The sequence below is a fragment of the Columba livia genome, chromosome 4 (assembly GCF_036013475.1).
Source record: "Columba livia isolate bColLiv1 breed racing homer chromosome 4, bColLiv1.pat.W.v2, whole genome shotgun sequence".
Taxonomy (NCBI): Eukaryota; Metazoa; Chordata; class Aves; order Columbiformes; family Columbidae; genus Columba; species Columba livia.
This window is the reverse complement of record NC_088605.1, coordinates 767,987-785,361: the sequence shown is the minus strand read 5'-3', so window position 1 is coordinate 785,361 and position 17,375 is coordinate 767,987. Positions and strand designations below refer to the sequence as shown.

General features: G+C 56.3%; 1 protein-coding gene across 10 annotated transcripts in view; it reads right to left on the bottom strand.

Moving 5' to 3' along the window:
* Positions 1-2,621: 2,621 nt before the first annotated feature.
* ZNF638 (zinc finger protein 638) overlaps positions 2,622-17,375 on the bottom strand; it is a 66,864-nt gene continuing 52,110 nt past the window's right edge. For all 10 annotated transcript variants that reach the window (XM_065060149.1, XM_065060145.1, XM_065060147.1 and 7 more), the window contains 6 exons: positions 17,084-17,209; positions 13,072-13,121; positions 8,431-9,793; positions 7,376-7,441; positions 5,579-6,500; positions 2,622-2,924 (listed from right to left, as the gene is read on the bottom strand). In XM_065060149.1, the coding sequence (XP_064916221.1) occupies positions 2,899-2,924; positions 5,579-6,500; positions 7,376-7,441; positions 8,431-9,793; positions 13,072-13,121; positions 17,084-17,209 (2,553 nt within the window). In that variant the 3' untranslated portion in view covers positions 2,622-2,898. The remainder of the gene's footprint in view (positions 2,925-5,578; positions 6,501-7,375; positions 7,442-8,430; positions 9,794-13,071; positions 13,122-17,083; positions 17,210-17,375) is intronic.

Here is a 17,375-nt window from a genome sequence, read left to right as displayed (position 1 = left end):
CCCCAGGAACCATGTCCCCATCCCTGGGGTCTCGATGTCTCCCAGGAACCACGTCCCTGTCCACGGGTCTCCATGTCCCCCAGGAACCGTGTCCCCATCCACAGATCTCAACATCCCCCAGGAACTGTGTCCCCATCCACGGATCTCAATGTCCCCCAGGAACTGTGTCCACAGCTATGGGTTTCAATGTCCCCCAAGGAACCTTGTCCCCATCCACAGATCTCCATGTCCCCCAGGAACTGTGTCCCCATCCATGGATCTCCGTGTCCCCATCAATGGATCCTGATGTCCCCACAGATGCTGCTGGATCCCCCCTGCAGCCCCCACGCCCCCATGCACCCCAGTTGTGCTGCTGGGGGCACCCAGGGAGGGGCAAGAAATCCCCCCAAAACCTGCCAAAGATCCTCGGAGCCTTTAAACAGAGCTGCTCACACCTCCGGAGCTGGTTTTTCATTCCAGGAGCTTGGTGAGGAGGGGGTTACCCCCAAACTGATCCAGGGAAGGGGTGTGAGAAGGGGAGGTGGCGCAGGGGGCGGGGAGCACCGGGAGTTAACTGCTTCCACACCCGCACCCCACTGATTCTCCTGTTCTCTGCACTAAAATCCACTTTGTAGCCCATTATTTCAGACGGGGGGTTTCAATTATCTCATGTACCAACCGCTGCCAAGCGACCGGAGAACCGAGCGGGTAAAGAGCATCGGGGGACACACAGGGGGGACACGCAGGGGGGACACTCTCTGCTCCCCAAATCACCCCCTATTTGCTGCTGCAAATCCCCTGCGCACCCTGCTCACCGAGTTCAGCCCAGCGCGAGGGACCCGGAAAGAGGGAAAAGAGAGAAGCAGAAACAAAAGCCCAAGCGAGAAGAAAGTGCAGTTAGTGACGTTCTGCTCACGCTGCCCCGTCGGTTTTGGAGCCTCGGGCTCCATCCCCTGCGCCTCAGCACGGCTGCAATTACAGATGTTAGAGATGCTCCGGATCATTCACAATCCAGCCCACGAAGTTCACGCTTGTCCCGGTCCCGAGGCTGCGAGGGTTCCACGGCGCAGCACCGGGGACACGTGGCTGCTTCCTTCACCAACGGCGACTTGGGGGACTTGGGCATTTTACCCGTCACGGTCTGAAGGTTTGTGCAGCAGCTCCGGCACGGGGACCGCTCGTAACGTCCCCGCACGGCCGCTCGTTTCCTCGGGCACGTCGCTGCTGCTCCAGAACAGAATTCAGCACGAGGCGACTCCCTGAAGTCCGGAGGGGCGCAGAGACAACGGCGGATTTCAAACAGGCTTTTAGATCAATGTAAAATGTAAAAAGCAAGGGAAACAGGACGATCCAGGCTGCGATGCGACCCGGCCGGCACCGAACACGGCTCCGCGACGTTCCGGAGCAGACGGGAAAGTGCTGAGAGCTCCACGGACCTACAGACTGGAACAAAGTGGGGAAAACAACCCAAAACCAACACAAACCTGGTGAGCTCTGCCCCGCACACCCACAGCCAGGGCTCCCACACACCCACAGCCAGGGCTCCCACACACCCACAGCCAGGGCTCCCACGCACCCACAGCCAGGGCTCCCGTGCACCCAGGGCTCCGGCGCACCCACAGCCAGGGCTCCGGCGCACCCACAGCCAGGGCTCCCACGCACCCACAGCCAGGGCTCCGGCGCACCCACAGCCAGGGCACCCACGCACCCACAGCCAGGGCTCCCGCGCACCCACAGCCAGGGCTCCCGCGCACCCACAGCCAGGGCTCCCACGCACCCACAGCCAGGGCTCCCGCACACCCACAGCCAGGGCTCCCACGCACCCACAGCCAGGGCTCCCGCGCACCCACAGCCAGGGCTCCCACGCACCCACAGCCAGGGCTCCCACGCACCCACAGCCAGGGCTCCCACGCACGCACAGCCAGGGCTCCCACACACCCACAGCCAGGGCTCCCACGCACCCACAGCCAGGGCTCCCGCACACCCACAGCCAGGGCACCCACGCACCCACAGCCAGGGCTCCCACGCACCCACAGCCAGGGCACCCACAGCCAGGGCACCCACAGCCAGGGCTCCCACGCACCCACAGCCAGGGCACCCACAGCCAGGGCACCCACAGCCAGGGCTCCCACGCACGCACAGCCAGGGCTCCCGTGCACCCACAGCCAGGGCTCCCACGCACCCACAGCCAGGGCTCCCGCACACCCACAGCCAGGGCTCCCACGCACCCACAGCCAGGGCTCCCGTGCACCCACAGCCAGGGCTCCCACGCACCCACAGCCAGGGCACCCACAGCCAGGGCTCCCACGCACCCACAGCCAGGGCTCCCACAGCCAGGGCTCCCACACACCCACAGCCAGGGCACCCACACACCCACAAGCCAGGGCTCCCACGCACCCACAGCCAGGGCTCCCACGCACCCACAGCCAGGGCACCCACAGCCAGGGCTCCCGTGCACCCACAGCCAGGGCTCCCACGCACCCACAGCCAGGGCTCCCGCGCACCCAGGGCTCCCACGCACCCACAGCCAGGGCACCCACGCACCCACAGCCAGGGCTCCCACACACCCACAGCCAGGGCACCCACAGCCAGGGCTCCCACAGTGACCGGACTGCAACAAACCAGACCGAACGCAGCCCCTGTTAACTATACAGTAAGAACATTTATTCCATGTCGACACCTGTAAAAGTCCCTCCCCGTGGATGGTTTCTATACAACAAAGCCACCTTTTTTGGGTTGTTTTTTTTTAGTCTCTACGGAGCTCAAAATTTATACAACGTGAATGTTCGTTTCTGAAACAAAACTACAAATCCGGTCATAACAAAATACACAAAATGGACTGGACCCCAAGGTTTAATTCACTGAAGAATCCTCCTCCTCTCCTGGCGTCACCTCGACCCGCGCCCGCCCGCTGTCCCCTCAGCCCTCGGCTGGGCCGGGAAGCGCTGCGGGAATAAAGGTGAAAAACACCGTGTTAGTCATCAACCCGCGACAAGATCGCGCTATAAAACCAGCGCGGGGTTCAGGAAAGCGTTGCCCAAAAGCCACTGTGCTCCGTGCACCAATGACGTGTGATCTGTACCCAAAAAACAGCCTGAGTTTTGCTCCCAAACCGGCGCAGCCACCACACAGAATGTTCCCAGGACATAGGGCAAAACAGTAACGACCAGGTGTTCACGCACTGACAGGGACCTGACTGTGAGGAAACGGAAAACACCGAACCAGCGCCAGGTTTTTGGCTGCCAAACGGACTTTTAGCCCATTTTCTGTCTGCAAGATGTGGAGTTTCCTACGTGTGAGACCCAAGGCAGCCGCAGCGGAGCAGGGAACCCGCCCAACGCGTTTCCGGACACACCGCGGGGTCTTTGAAAATGTCTTAAAAGCGATGGGAAAACAGGAGCTGGTCCCGGGCCCCGCATCGGCCCCACCAGACCCTTCACTTGCCGCCTTGAACCCTCTGTCCCACAGTTTTCTGCCGCTGCCAACTCGTGCCATGGTCCCAAGAGCGGCCGCCAGCGGCTGCCCTGGGAGCCCAAGGGCTGTCCACGCGTTCGTACAAAAATACACACATGGACACAGTTCTAAAACTATGTAAGCTGCGTTTCCACACACTGGAAGCTGGCAATCAAACTCCTAAGGGGATTAGAACGGTGAGTGGATATCGCGCTGCGCTAATTAGAAATTAATCGGCCTGTATTTGTAAATTTTCAGAAAAAAGAACTTTGTTTTGTTGCTAAAGGCGCTTCTGCAGGAGCTGAAAACACAAATTATGGGCCGTGGCTTTGGAATGGAAGGTGGTAAGGAGGCAAAAGAGGCATTTTAACGGGGCAGGAAAGTCGGAGCGCTCGGGGTGGCATCCCGGGTTCACCTCGGGGAACGCGGCGTCCCGCGGTGCCGCGCCGGGCTGGGCCGCTGCGGACCACGAACACGGTACCGGGGCGCTGGGCTGCTCCTCACACCACCCCCGAGCTCTGGGGAGCCGATCCTGCCCGGGGGCAGCCCCGGGACCCGCCTTGCGGCAGAACCAGCCAAACACACCCATCGCCGTGCGGGACTGACCAGCCCGGCGCTCTCGCCACTGACCGGCCTGATAATATTGACATATGTTGGGGGTTGTGTACAGACAACTAAGCCCCTTTCCCTTACCTTTTTTTGGCCAATGCCCTTCTGGTTACATATATATATCTATATATAAAATATATGTATATATATAAGGATAAGAGGGTTATTAGGGGCAGTCAGCATGGCTTCACCAAGGGTAAGTCGTGCTTGCCCAACCTCACAGCCTTTTATGAGAATGTAACAAGGTGGATGGACGATGGCAGAGCGGTGGACTGGTCTACCTTGACTTCAGCAAAGCCTTTGACACAGTCTCCACAGCATCCTCACAGCTCAGTTGAGGAGGTGTGGTCTGGACAATAGAGCAGTGAGGTGGGTTGCAAACTGGCTCAAGGAGAGAAGCCAGAGAGCGGTAGTCAATGGTGCGGAGTCCAGTTGGAGGCCAGTATCCAGTGCGGTGCCTCAGGGGTCAGTGCTGGGGCCAATGTTATTCAATATATTCATTAACGATTTGGACGAGGGAATAGAGTGACTGTCAGCAAGTTTGCTGATGACACCAAGCTGGGAGCAGTGGTGACACTGGAGGCTGTGCTGCCATCAGAGACCTGGACAGGCTGGAGAGCTGGGCAGGGAATAACCTGGTGAAATTCAACAAGGGCAAGTGTAGAGTCCTGCATCTGGGCAGGAACAACCCCAGGTTCCAGTGTAAGTTGGGGAATGACCTATTAGAGAGCAGTGTAGGGGAAAGGGACCTGGGGGTCCTGGGGACAGCAGGGTGACCATGAGCCAGCACTGGGCCCTTGTGGCCAGGAAGCCAATGGTACCTGGGGTGGGTTAGAAGGGGGTGGTCAGTAGGTCAGAGAGGTTCTCCTGCCCCTCTGCTCTGCCCTGGGGAGACCACACCTGGAATCTTGTGTCCAGCTGTGGCCCCTCAGTTCCAGCAGGACAGGGAACTGCTGGAGAGAGTCCAGCGCAGCCACCAAGATGCTGAAGGGAGTGGAGCATCTCCCGTGTGAGGAAAGGCTGAGGGAGCTGGGGCTCTTTAGTTTGGAGAAGAGGAGACTCAGGGGGGACCTTATTAATGTTTTTGGTTTTGTGGGGGTTTGGTTTGGTTTTGTGGGGGGGTTTGGTTTGGTTTTTCTGGGGGGGTTTGGTTTGTTTTTTGAGGGGGGTGGTCTGTTTTTTGGGGGGGGGGGGGTCTGTTTTTTTCGGGGGGGGGTTGGGTTGTTTTTTTGCGGGGGGGTTGGTTTGGTGTTTTTGTGGGGGTTTGTTTTTGGGGGCATTGTTTTTGGTTTTGTGGGGGTTTGGGCTGGTGTGTTGGGGGGGTTTGGGTTGTTTTTTGTGGGTTTGGTTTGGGTTGTTGTGGGGGCTTTTGTTTCCCCCAGTATCTCTTTCATTAACTTTGCCAAAGATGTGGGATTTCCCAGTTCCCATTGGTGACAAGGATCTCTGTGCGCTCGGCACTGAGCACAAGCATCTTATTTTACACTTTATATTCATGTTTTCTACTCTTTTTCTAGAACAAGGAGAGCCTCCTTACCTCTGGGCTTTGCGTTTGCAGGCACAGCTTCTGGCCTGGGATCTCCCACAGCTCCCGTTTCTTCTGGCCCTGCCGCAGCCACAACATCTTCATCCTCCTCCCCCCTGCTCAGGTTTTTCCCTGGGAAAGGATTTTCCTCCTCCTTGTCCTCCTCTCCAACTTCGTCGACCGTCACGAAGTTCAGTTCTTCTTTCAGACGATTGAAATCGGCCAGAAAATCGTCTTCGTCCTCGTTGACCTCGTCCAGGGTCACCAGAGGGTTGTCGTCCGCATCCTCCTGGATCTCGTCCACCGTCACCAACGCGCTGGGGTCATCAGGGACCTGCGAGGAGGCGTCTGCGGGATCCCCCTTCTCATCCTCCTTGTGCTTCGCGGCATCCTCCGCGCTCAGGCCCGCGGGCTCGTTCAGCGGCAGCTCCTCCACCTCCCCGATCTCATCCACCGTCACCAAGGGCTCGGCTTTTAAATCCGGCTCCTCAAACACCGACCCGGGAACGTCCTTCCGGGAGCCCGGCTCGTCCTGCTCCGACAGCTCGTCCAAGGTGACGAGCGCCCGCGGGTCCTTCACGGCTTCCGAGAGAGGTTCCTCCTCCTCCATCACCTCGTCCACCACCACCAGGCCCTGCAGCTCGCTCAGCGCCTCCAGATTGGCCACGGCCATGAGCTGCGCGGTCACCTCCTCCTCCTCCTCCTCGGTCTCATCCAGCGTGACGAAGGAGGGCTGGCGCTCCGCGGCGCGGCCCACGCAGCTCTTGGCTCTCCTCCTCTTGGCAGCGGGCTCGCAGCTCGGCTGGGGCCGGGCAGCGTCTTTCCTCTTGGCCCGGGGGGGGTTCCGCCGCGGCCGAACGGGGGGCTCCGTCTCCTCCACAACCTCGTCCACTGTCACAAATTCATCCAGGTTAAACGGAAACAGCTTCTCTTCCTAAGGAGGGCAAAAACGGGAATTAAAGCAGGTTGAACACTCAGCCAGAGCCAAACGCCGCCAGCCACAGGGCGCCGATGAGACGCATCCAGGCGCTGAGGCCAGCACGAGGAGGGAAAAGAAGGAAAAGCAACCTGAGGGTAGAAAAACAACTGTCAGGCCTTCAGCCTCAGCGTTTTCATCACCACGATTTGCGTTAAGCAAGCAGATTCAATGCAGAAACCCAAAGAGTTTTTAAAAAACAGACAAAATGTGTGTCTGTTACAACACCCAGGCTCTGAAAACCCCACGTGCATTTTTGCAATCACTTGCAGGGGACGAGTGGAAATCTGAGAGGCCCAGAGCATCATTCAAAAGTCCCATTGTCCTGTGTCCACACCTCCGTCTCTTCCCTAATTATCCGCTGCTACTAATCACATGTTTCGATGCAGCAAACTGATTGTGTGTCCCGCTGGCTCCACCTCCAGCCCCGCGGCGGGATGGGGGTAAGGTGGGCGAGATGGGTACTTGAAATCAACCAATACATTCATTTTAGACAGTAAAACACATCCAAATATCCACTCCACCCCAAGCTACGCATTCCATTTCTGCACTGAACGGTTCTGAAGTTGCTTTTCAAAATATTCCATCCTACCATCGCGCGTCGCAGCCTCTGAGCAGCAGCAGCATCTGCGCAGGACTCGACAAAGCAAATGTCAGCTCACAAAAGGACAGAACGACTTAATCATTCCCATTCTGAGCAAATCCAAGCTCCCACACTCAGGGAAGACTGGCTTCAAATAACCCCCTGGTGGAGGACGCTAGGGACTCTTCAAACACACACACGCACATCCAGGACCATGGGATCTCAAGCTGAGCCGTGGTTCCCTCCTCACCTCTTTCTGATTCGCGCTGCTGCTGCTGCCACCTTTGGCAGGTTTAGTATTGCCAGCAAGAGACACCTGCAAAATCGAGACAAAAGACATGAAATCTGTTAAGTCAACTAACCCGTCCACAGGAAAAAGAAACAGTGAAACGAAAGCAGCTATATTTTCCGGTACGAAGCTCTGAAGCTGTGTGGGCTGCTGCCTGTGCTGACAGGCTGTGCACCGAGGCAGGGCAGCAGCGCCCGGGCAGCGAGCCGCGCTCACAGCGCGCGTCGCGGCCCCTGAGCTGCACTCAACATCGCACGTGGCAGCTCACAGCTTAACAATTCCCATTCCGAGCAAATCCAAGGACAAGAAGCTACCGCACTCAGCAAAGACTCGCTTCAAAAATACCTTCCTGCGTTTTTCCCGAGGGTGTTTTGCAAGCAGCCGCGCGCTGGCGCTGCACACACGGCGTCCACGAGCAACTGGCTGCCCCGGCTCGTTACTACAGCTGCTCTGCTGGCCCAAAGCAGTGCAGAGGTCTGTGGAAGGGGAGCGACACCTCCTTGTCCCACGCTCAGCATCTGCGAGCAGCACGCAGCTCTTGTCCCCAGCCAGGTTCCTCACGGGGTGTGCATGCAAATGAGCCCAATTTAGCACACAGAGCGGAGATATTGTTTATTACAGAGTTGCACAGTCTGCGTGCTGGACAAAGCCAGCGAGAAAAGGAACAGCCGTTATATACAAACTCTTCTTACGTTCACACCTGAGGAGCCAACTGGCTACACATTTGCATATGGGTTACATATTCACTTCAGTGTATAATGAGCAACGTTGAGCTGAAGGACACTTCATCCAATAGTCTCGAGATGAGCGTTAAAGCCACTCGACTAATCGTGCGGGTTCAAGAGGTGTGAAGGTGCAAGGACAGTCTGATCAGATGGTTTGCAAGTCACCCTTATCAGACTGTCCTAAACCCGAAAGGATTTACATATCTTTACATTAGCAAACGCAGGCAGGATTCATTCTGTAAGTGACAATGACATTATCAGGGACTGAACCAGCCTTCCTGCCCTCCTCACCTTAGTGCTGCCGGCGTCTTTCTTCCCGCCGCAGATTCTACTCTCCGCGTCTTGGGCCGGTTTGGAACCAGCCCGAGGTTCCTTCTCCTGCTGCGATGAATTCCTCCCGTTCCCTCCCTTTGCCGCCGCGACACAACTCCTGCTGGCTCTGCACCTGCCGGGCCGCGGATGAGCCTCTTCCTTCGAGGCCGTTCTCCTCGCCAGCGCCGTCTGGCTCCGCGTCTCCGGCTTCGAGGGAGCCTTCTGCTCGCCCCCTTTCCAGAGGCAAGGCTGGTTTCTCCAGGCCGGACACCTGGACTTGGATATATCCGGCAGATACACCACCGCCTTTAAAATCGTTTTACCCACACAGGACGAGTCTTTGATGGACAGAGAGGAGTTCAACGTCACCGCTTTGTGGGTTTCATCAGTTTTTGCTGCTCCTGTTCCTTTACTTTGACGAGCTTTGCTTGAACTTCCCTCATCGTTCTCACTGACAGCATTTGGAGCATCTCCCACAGCAGTGCCAACCTTGTTCACCGAGTCTTCAAGTTTCTTCTCAGTTTCTGCCTCAGTTTTGACCAAAAGCTCTCGGGGGTTCTCCTCTGCGGCTCTTCCAACTGCGGGCACAGCCTCTTCTGCTTTCAGCTCCACATCTGCTCCAGCCACATCCAGTTGCTCCTCCGTGGCCGCCCCGGTTTGAAGCACAGGTTTCTTCTCTGTTATCGCAATTACAGGTATTTCTTGCTCAGTTTTCACAGCGTCACCAACAGTATCTTTTTCGGGCGCACCCAACTGGTTTGTTTGTGCGACGGCGGCTGGCGCCATCTCCACCGCGGGTGCGTCGGGCTCGGGGGGCAGCGCCGCAGGGACGGCTCCAGGGGGTTCCCCTGCTGCCAAACCCACCGATGGGACGTCTTCATCCCGGCCCGCGGCCGACAATCCTGCTGAACCAAGGGCAGGGGCACAGAACGCTTCGTCCTGCTCTTCGACATCCTCCTCCGATGCGGATACAGCAGCGGGTTCAAACAACGCTGGTTCAGGACGATCTTTAACCGCCTCTTCTTTCTCAGCAGGGGACGGCGGCAGCGCCACTTCCGACCTTGCCTGAGATGATTCGGCAGCAGCGGGTCTGACAGACGCCACAGCCGCTTCAACTCCAGCGTCCACCTTCTCCGCAGCCGCCGGTGCCGGTCCCGGGGCAGCTGCCACGGCTGCTCCATCGCGCCGGGGCTCGGAGGGCTCTGTCTGCAGCGCCGGCGCCTCCTCTGCGCTGGGAGAGGGGGAAGCGGGTCCGTGCTTTGCCACGCTGGGCTCTGCTGGAGGATGAGCAGCTGCTGTTTGTGCCGCTCCTGACACCTCTGGATCAGTTGTGAAGCCAGAGCTAAATGCATTTAAAAAAAAACAAGAAAAGAAGAAATCAAACTACATTGAGAATTCTACAGTTACCAGGAACCTCTTGACGCCGGTGGGGGTTCTCCTGATGCATTAGCGCTTCGCATTTGGAAATCTGCCTGTCGGGGTTAAAATGGTTAAAAATAGAGCTGATTTGTTTTATGCTTCTGTCCAATCCACCTCAGCACCACAACGCTCTTACATGTTGAATTACTTGATGTGCAGTCAGACCTGTCGCCCTGTGAGCTCGGCGCTGCCACCCCCAAAATTCAGGTCCCCAGAGACAAAGCCGAGTGCACAAGCACACACAGAGCGAAAATAAAGCTTCGGTCTCCCTGTCCAAAGGGGTGAGGGCAGTTTGGAGAGGGCAGACTGTGCAGCCACCGGCCTGGAGAGCTCTTCCAGCAGCCGGGAGCCTGAGCAGCTTCATGTTGTGTTTCTGGTTCGGGTTTAGGGGGAGGGAGAGGTCGCTTTGGTTCTAAAGTGCAGTGACCTGGCACAAGAGCGGGAACAGGAGACGTCCCTTGGGCCAGGCTCTGGTTTCACTGACCAACCCCACCGGCAGCTCCCAGCGTAACAGAGCCCAGCATGACAAAGCAGAGGACGGAGCTTTCAGAGCACTTTGGTTATGGGAAGCGCGTTAGTCCTCTCGGAAAGAAACAAACTGTGCACGGTCTCGGGAAACTGGAGATGTCTGTGTCCCTTTTCCCCAAAGCTCGAGAAAACAAGCATCCCAACAGCTCACGCGTCTCTAGAGGGAAAGGTGCCAAGATAACAACACTGACAATCTCACCAAGCGCTGGGAAAGACACAAAAGCGGCAAATACACATAATTAACCTGTGGTTATGTACCATGGAGCAGCCTGTGCTATGGTTTCTCAGAACCGATGGATGTGATAAAGGCTGCACAGATGTATAAACCCTCGTGAAAATAAAGGCCGGAGAGGCTGGCCATGCTGGGAATACTCCCAGCACAATGTCAGCAAGAAGATGAAGGTTGGAACAGCTGGAGTTGAGCGCAGATGGAAACGCCGTGTCTGGCAGTGGCCGGACACCAAGGCTTCCCCCGGAGCCGCGGGCACCGTCCTCTGCTGCCCCGTTCATCACGGACCCGGGTGAGGAGCCCGAGCGCAGCCCAGCCGGTTTGCTGCCGACCCCCAGCTGGGAGGACAGGCTGCCCCAGCAGAGGCTGCGCTGCCACGCAGAAAACCTGACGGACTCAACAAGGGCAGGTGTGGGGTCCTGCAGCTGGGCAGAACAGCCCCCGGCACCAGCACGGGTTGGGGTGACCTGCTGAAAGCAGCTCTGCAGGGACCTGGGAGCTCTGGGGGACAACAGGGTGACCGTGAGTCACCAATGTGCCCTGTGGCCAAGAGGCCAATGGGACCTGGGGTGTGTGGGGAAGAGTGTGAGCAGCAGGTCAGGGAGGTTGTTCCTGCCCCTCTGCTCTGCCCTGGGGAGGCCCCATCTGCAGAATGGGGTCCAGTGCTGGGCCCCCCAGTTCAAGAAGGACAAGGAATCACTGGAGACAGTCCAGGGAGGGACACGGAGATGCTGAGGGGCCTGGAGCATCTTTGTGATGAGGAGACACAGAGAGCTGGGGCTGTTGAGCTGGAGAAGAGAAGCTGAGAGGGATGTGACCAATGGATCAGTATCTCAGGGTGGGTGTCAGAGGATGGACCAGACTCTGTTCAGTGGTGCCCAAGGCCAGGGTGAGGGGCAACGGGCACAGACTGAAACACAGGAGGCTCCATGTGAACATGAGCAGAAACTTGTTTGCTGGGAGGTGCCAGAGCCTGGCCCAGGCTGCCCAGAGCGGGTGTGGAGTCTCCTGCTCTGAGACATTCAAACCCCCTGGACCCACCTGTGTGATCTGCTCGGTGACCCTGCGTGATCTGCTCTGGTGACCTGGGTGATCTGCTCTGTGACCCTGTGTGATCTGCCCGGTGACCCTGCGTGAGCAGGGCTGGGCTGGGGATCCACAGGGCTCCTGCAGCCCCACAGCCTGGGGCTCTGTGAGATGTGAGAGGAGAGACAAGAAGGGATCTGAATTCTGCTCCAAAGACCACACTCGTCCCCAAGGGGCTGCTTACACCTGACCCGGTTTAACCTCGTTACTCACAAACGTTTTAGGCTCAGTGTGTCTCAGGGCTGTTTTGCTTGTTTTTTCTGCCAGAGTGTTGGTTTACAACACAGAAGATATTTTGGCATGGATTAAACCTTGTTTGTCCTGCAGACCACTGAGATTTCCATCTGTGCAGCACAACAGGACCTGGATAAGTCAGAGCGCGAAGCCCAGAGGCAGCTCAAGGCCCAGGTTTGGCACCGCGGCACAGAAAGCTTAATTAAACCCAAGCTTTGGTGCTGTGCTCAACGTGCCCCACTTATGTCTCCTTCCACAGCAACGCTCAGCCCGTGCCTCCCACCAAACCCGCTGGTCTCCAACACACACGAACAGGCTCAAGCCGCACTGTCACACCAGGCGCTTTAAGTCAGATTCGGTAACAAGAGCTCTTGCAATGATCTACCCATCTATAAAAGCATTCCCAAAACATGAATCAAGCTCTAGACCCAACCAATAGTTACTGTACAAACAGAAATTTTGCTACAACCAATATCCGTAAAACAATCTGAAATGCAACATGTCAAAACCACCAGTTTGCATTTCCAGGTTCTGATGGAGCATCTAAACACACCTGAAAATCAATTCAGGGACACGTATCGCAGTATGAAATTAATGTTAATAAGTTAAATAGGGAAGTTTCAGCTTATTTTTAGCATTTGGAAACAAAACCAATAGAGCCAGACGCTCTGACAGAGGAAAGACGAGATAGAGCAATCACTGCCTGGTTAAACACAACAGAAACTGTCTTACCAACGTGTATCTCCAAACAACCTTTGCAGGACCTGGGGTAAAACCCTGGTCACAGTGAGTACAACAATGATAACTCAGCAGACTACACAGACACGGGGATTTACCCCGTTTGCCCGTGTCGTGTGAGAGCCCCGGCTCCCGGGGAAACGGCAGCGGTCACGGCTCGCCAGCAGCACGGGACACGGGGCACGGGACACGGGACACGGGACACAGCGCACCCAGAGCCGGCGGCAGCTCCGGGGACGGGCCCAGCGCCGGGCTTCCAGCAGCTCTCATAGAGATGATTCAAAATGCACTAAAGAATCCTCCACAGAAACAACCAGCTGAAAACCTTCGTCTTGCGAAGAAAAATTGAAACATGATTAACTAGTGGAAAGACAGAACAGACATACCTCCCTCTGCTGGGCTCCTCCTCCTCCCCTTCTGTCTTCACAACTTCAGCCTGAAAGGCAAAAATGAGGGTTCAGTATCACGGACTTTCAGAAGCAGCAGCGCAGATTTGTCTAACGCAGCGAATAAGCGACACCACAACCCAAACCCTGGGCACAGGTCACTGAGAGAGCAAACGACCGGGAACTGCTGTAAAACTGTGTCCGCAGAATGTATTTCATAAGACAGCAAATCACAGCAGCCTAAGGGTTTTACTCCAAGTTCGCTGGGCAGAATGTGACGCACCACTGGGGGGCCTGTTCGTCTCATTTCTGAGCAGAATTATTGGTATTATTATATCCCCTGTTGACCAATTATCTCCAGAAACCCCAAGGCCAGATTCTGACCCTGAGCCCCTGCTGATGCAGCGCTCGTTTCTCGTGGGGTGACTACACCCGTCTGCTTTCTGTGACGTACGATGAACGTGCAGGGAAATCACGGCCCCTGAAAACAAGGCGCCGAAGTGCCCAAGCTCGGCAGCTCTCACGGTCAGTGCTGCAGGCCCAAATAACTGGAAGAACCTTTAAAAACAGAGTTGAAATCTCAGTCTCTTTTCCGAATGTATTCTAAACTAATTTGAAGATTATCACTATTAGAAAGAGCATCGGATAAATGGACACGTGGAATTCATGTTCATCTTTTACTTACGCGCATAACTCCAAAGCCTTCAGCCTTCCCTCTCTAAAAAGGTCAGTGCCAGCAGTCATTCGGACACGGTGGAATGAATTAAAGATGAGGGGTTATTCCCTCAGACTGAGTTGGAGGCTTCCAGAGAAGATGCCCCACGGCAAACGGAGCCTCGAGCTCAGCGCTGCCGCGGCACCGGCGCAGGACCCACGGGCGGGGGGGACGGACCCAACCCCAGCCAAGAACAGACGCAGAAACTCGGCTTTCCCTCTTACCAATACGACCACCTCACAGATAAAAATAAAGGCAAGGAATTCATCCCCGAAGCACAGGTGGATTTAGCATTTGTGCAAAGCTGTGCCAGCGCACCGACAGCGACTGGGGTGACACCAGCTGCAGCCGTGCTCCGAATCCACACCCCGGTTGCGCATCCTCCTTCACCGGCACAGGAGTCTCCCCACACTTTTGTTATTTCGGCAGTACCGAGTTCAGACAGCAGCAGCAAAATTACAGAAACAAAACTCCTGTTGCAGGAACCAGTCAGGTTGGAGGCCGTGCAGGGAAGGTGGAGGTGCACGAGCCCAGGGACACGGCGAGGTGCACCCGAGGTTCCGGGGGATGAAGCTGCTGAGCCACTGCCCATCACGCTGGAGAAGCCGTGGCAGCGGTGAAGCTCTCACCGACCACAAAAAGGGAAATACACCCTCATTTGTAACAAGGGATAAAAGGCAGACCTGGGGAAACACAGGCCAGTGAGCGGCAGGATGATGGAGCAGATCCTCCTGGAAACTGCGCTGAGACACATGGAAAATGAGGAGACCGGTGACAATAAACCATACCTGACACATCCAGCCTTCCAGGAGCGGGTCAGTGCGCTGGGGGATAAGGGAAGAGCGACTGACACCATCGACCTGGGCTTGTGCGAGAGTCTGACACCGTCCCACACGACAGCCTTGTCTCCACAGCGCAGATGCGGATTTGAGGGACGGACACTCGGTGGGGGAGCAGCTGGCTGGATGACGGCACTCAAAGAGTTGGGGTCAATGGCTCCATGTCCAAGCGGAGACCAGTGACAAGCGGTGATGAGAGGCTCAAGGTGATGCACAATGTGAGTTTGCAGCTCAGAAACAAACCGTGTCCTGGGCTGTGTCACCCGCAGCAGGAGGAGGAAGGGGACTGTCCCCTTGGTGAGACCCCCCTGCAGTGCTGGGCCAGCTCTGGGGACAGCACAGGACACACATGGACCTGCTCAGAGGGGCCAGAGGAGCCCCAGGAATGACCCGAGGCTGGAACAGCTCTGCTGGGGATGGCTGAGAGAGCTGGGGGTTCAGCTGGAGAAGAGAAGCTCCAGGGAGACCTTAGTGTAGCCTTTCCAGACTTAAAAGGGGCTGATAAGATGGGGACAGACTTTTGAGCAGGGCCTGTTGTGACAGGACAAGGCGTGATGGTTTTAAACTAAAGGAAGGAGATTCAGGCCGGACATGAAGAAGGAATTGTTGCCCTGAGGGTGGTGAGAGCCTGGGCAGGTTCCCAGAGAGGTGGTGGATGAACCATCCCTGAGACATCCCAGGCCAGGCTGGACGGGGCTCTGAGCAACCTGAGCTGGTGAAGATGTCCCTGTCATGGCAGGGGGACTGGGGGAGCTGGGAAGGGCCCTTCAACCCAAACCATCCTGTGATAATGTAATTAAACGAGCACCTACATGACCGCTGCGACTGTGCCGCTGGCATCAGTTCCAGCCTCTCTCTGTATCACCGAGTGCGCAGAAGGAAAAACGTATTATTCTGAGAAGAGCGCGTGAATGCGGCTCTTTGTCAGCGCTGAGCTCTGCTCTGATGAAACACTTACAGTGACAAAGGCACGCTACTCTGTGGCTACACGAGGTATAGGGCACTGCTATACAAAGCAGATGTGAATCCCCGCTCCCACAGCACCCTGGACAGACGTTCCTTAGCGGGAGCACTTCAAGGAACGATATTTTGCTTATTTTTCAGGGCTAAGGGAGCTTATTTTTTGTGTTTTCTGGACTTGAGGGAAAGCTCCTCAGTCTGAAGACGTGGCTGTTTTCTGCAGCCACAAAGCCAGTCTAAGAACAGAAGGCAGGTTGATCACCGAACCCCTCACAGACGGTACAGCACTGCTCTGCACAGACCGGGCTCTGCACCCGCACACTTGCTCGAAAGGGGCGTTTTCAGTCTGCTCCCAGAGCTACCTGTGTCCCAAATCCCAGCCTGGGTGTGGTCCTGTGTCCTGAAGCACCACAGGTGTCATTTAACAACTACGGCGAGAGAGCCCTACCAGAAATGTCCTATTGGCGCCGTATCTCGTTAAAACGGGAACCCTACACACCACACAGCCACCCTGTGGACTTGATAATTAACAGTGCTTTTCGGTAAAGCAGAAGAAAGTGTCAATACAAACCAGACCATGATCCAGGCCAATGGTCAGTACAAAACCTACTGGTTAAAAAGAAACCTGAAATTCCCTGTGATGCCCAGTGCAAACACCAGTGACGGGACGCACCATTACATGTGTGGATGACGGCTTTCCCCTCCCTGTTGCAGAAATGGACTGAAGTTCCCTGTGACATGGACACCTCAAGTTCAACTTTCTCTGGTGCTGGACAAAAGCGAAGGGGAAAAGCTCAGGTGCAGAATGGGATCCCAAAGGCGCGTGGCTGAGCAGGAGCAGGCGCGTGCAGGGACCGGGAGCTCTGGAACGGTGCTCACAGGGAACAGCACTTCAAAAATGGCAAAAAACCAGCAACAGAACCCAAAAGCCCATACATATTTCAGCCTCAATCCTCACACCACGTCTGGATTCATGTTCTCCACCTTGGAAGCCGCAATGCTATTAGGATGTGACTGATACTTGCATTTCTTGCTTAAAGCTCTTTATGCATCCAGTGCAACAGGCACTAAGCTCCTTTGTCTCCTGCTGTAGTAACTGGGTCTGGAATCAAGGGGACTAAAGCCGATGAGCTGCTAAAGGTGAATCAAACTACATCAGAAAAAAACTGCTCATTTCAATCATCAATCTTTTCTAACCAGTAGGAAACAGTTGCTTCCCTCCTTTCCTCCTTTTTGTCTCCATCCTTCATTAAGAAATACTTCCAGTGGTGGAAAGAGATTCCATATGCAGTGGCAAAATACAGGAAGAAAGGAAAGAAAGACAGAAACCACGGCGTGTTTCTGCACCTCTGCCGAGCCCTGGAGCACGGGCCGGCTGATCCAGCTCCCAGCGGTGCCGGTTTCCAGCAAACAGCGCAGGAAACCCCGACGCCGTCCCCACGAGCCGGCTGGTGGAGGCCACGAACACCAACGGGCTATGGAAAAGAAGGAACCTGACCTGGGCAGCGTGTCCGCGCGGCGACAGGGCGCAGGTCAGCGTGTGCTCGCCCATCGTGTAGGGCTGGTGCTGCAGGGAGCTGTGCATGGAGCGGGCCGAGCGGGGGCTGTCCAGCTGCAGGATGGCCTGTGGGGAACAGAGCATGGGCTTCAGTGAACCGTTCCAGCACCCCAGAACCCCAGAGTGTCAGGGGCTGAAGGGACCTGGAAAGCTCATCCAGTGCAATCCCCCCATGGAGCAGGAACACCCAGATGAGGTTACACAGGAAGGTGTCCAGGCGGGTTGGAATGTC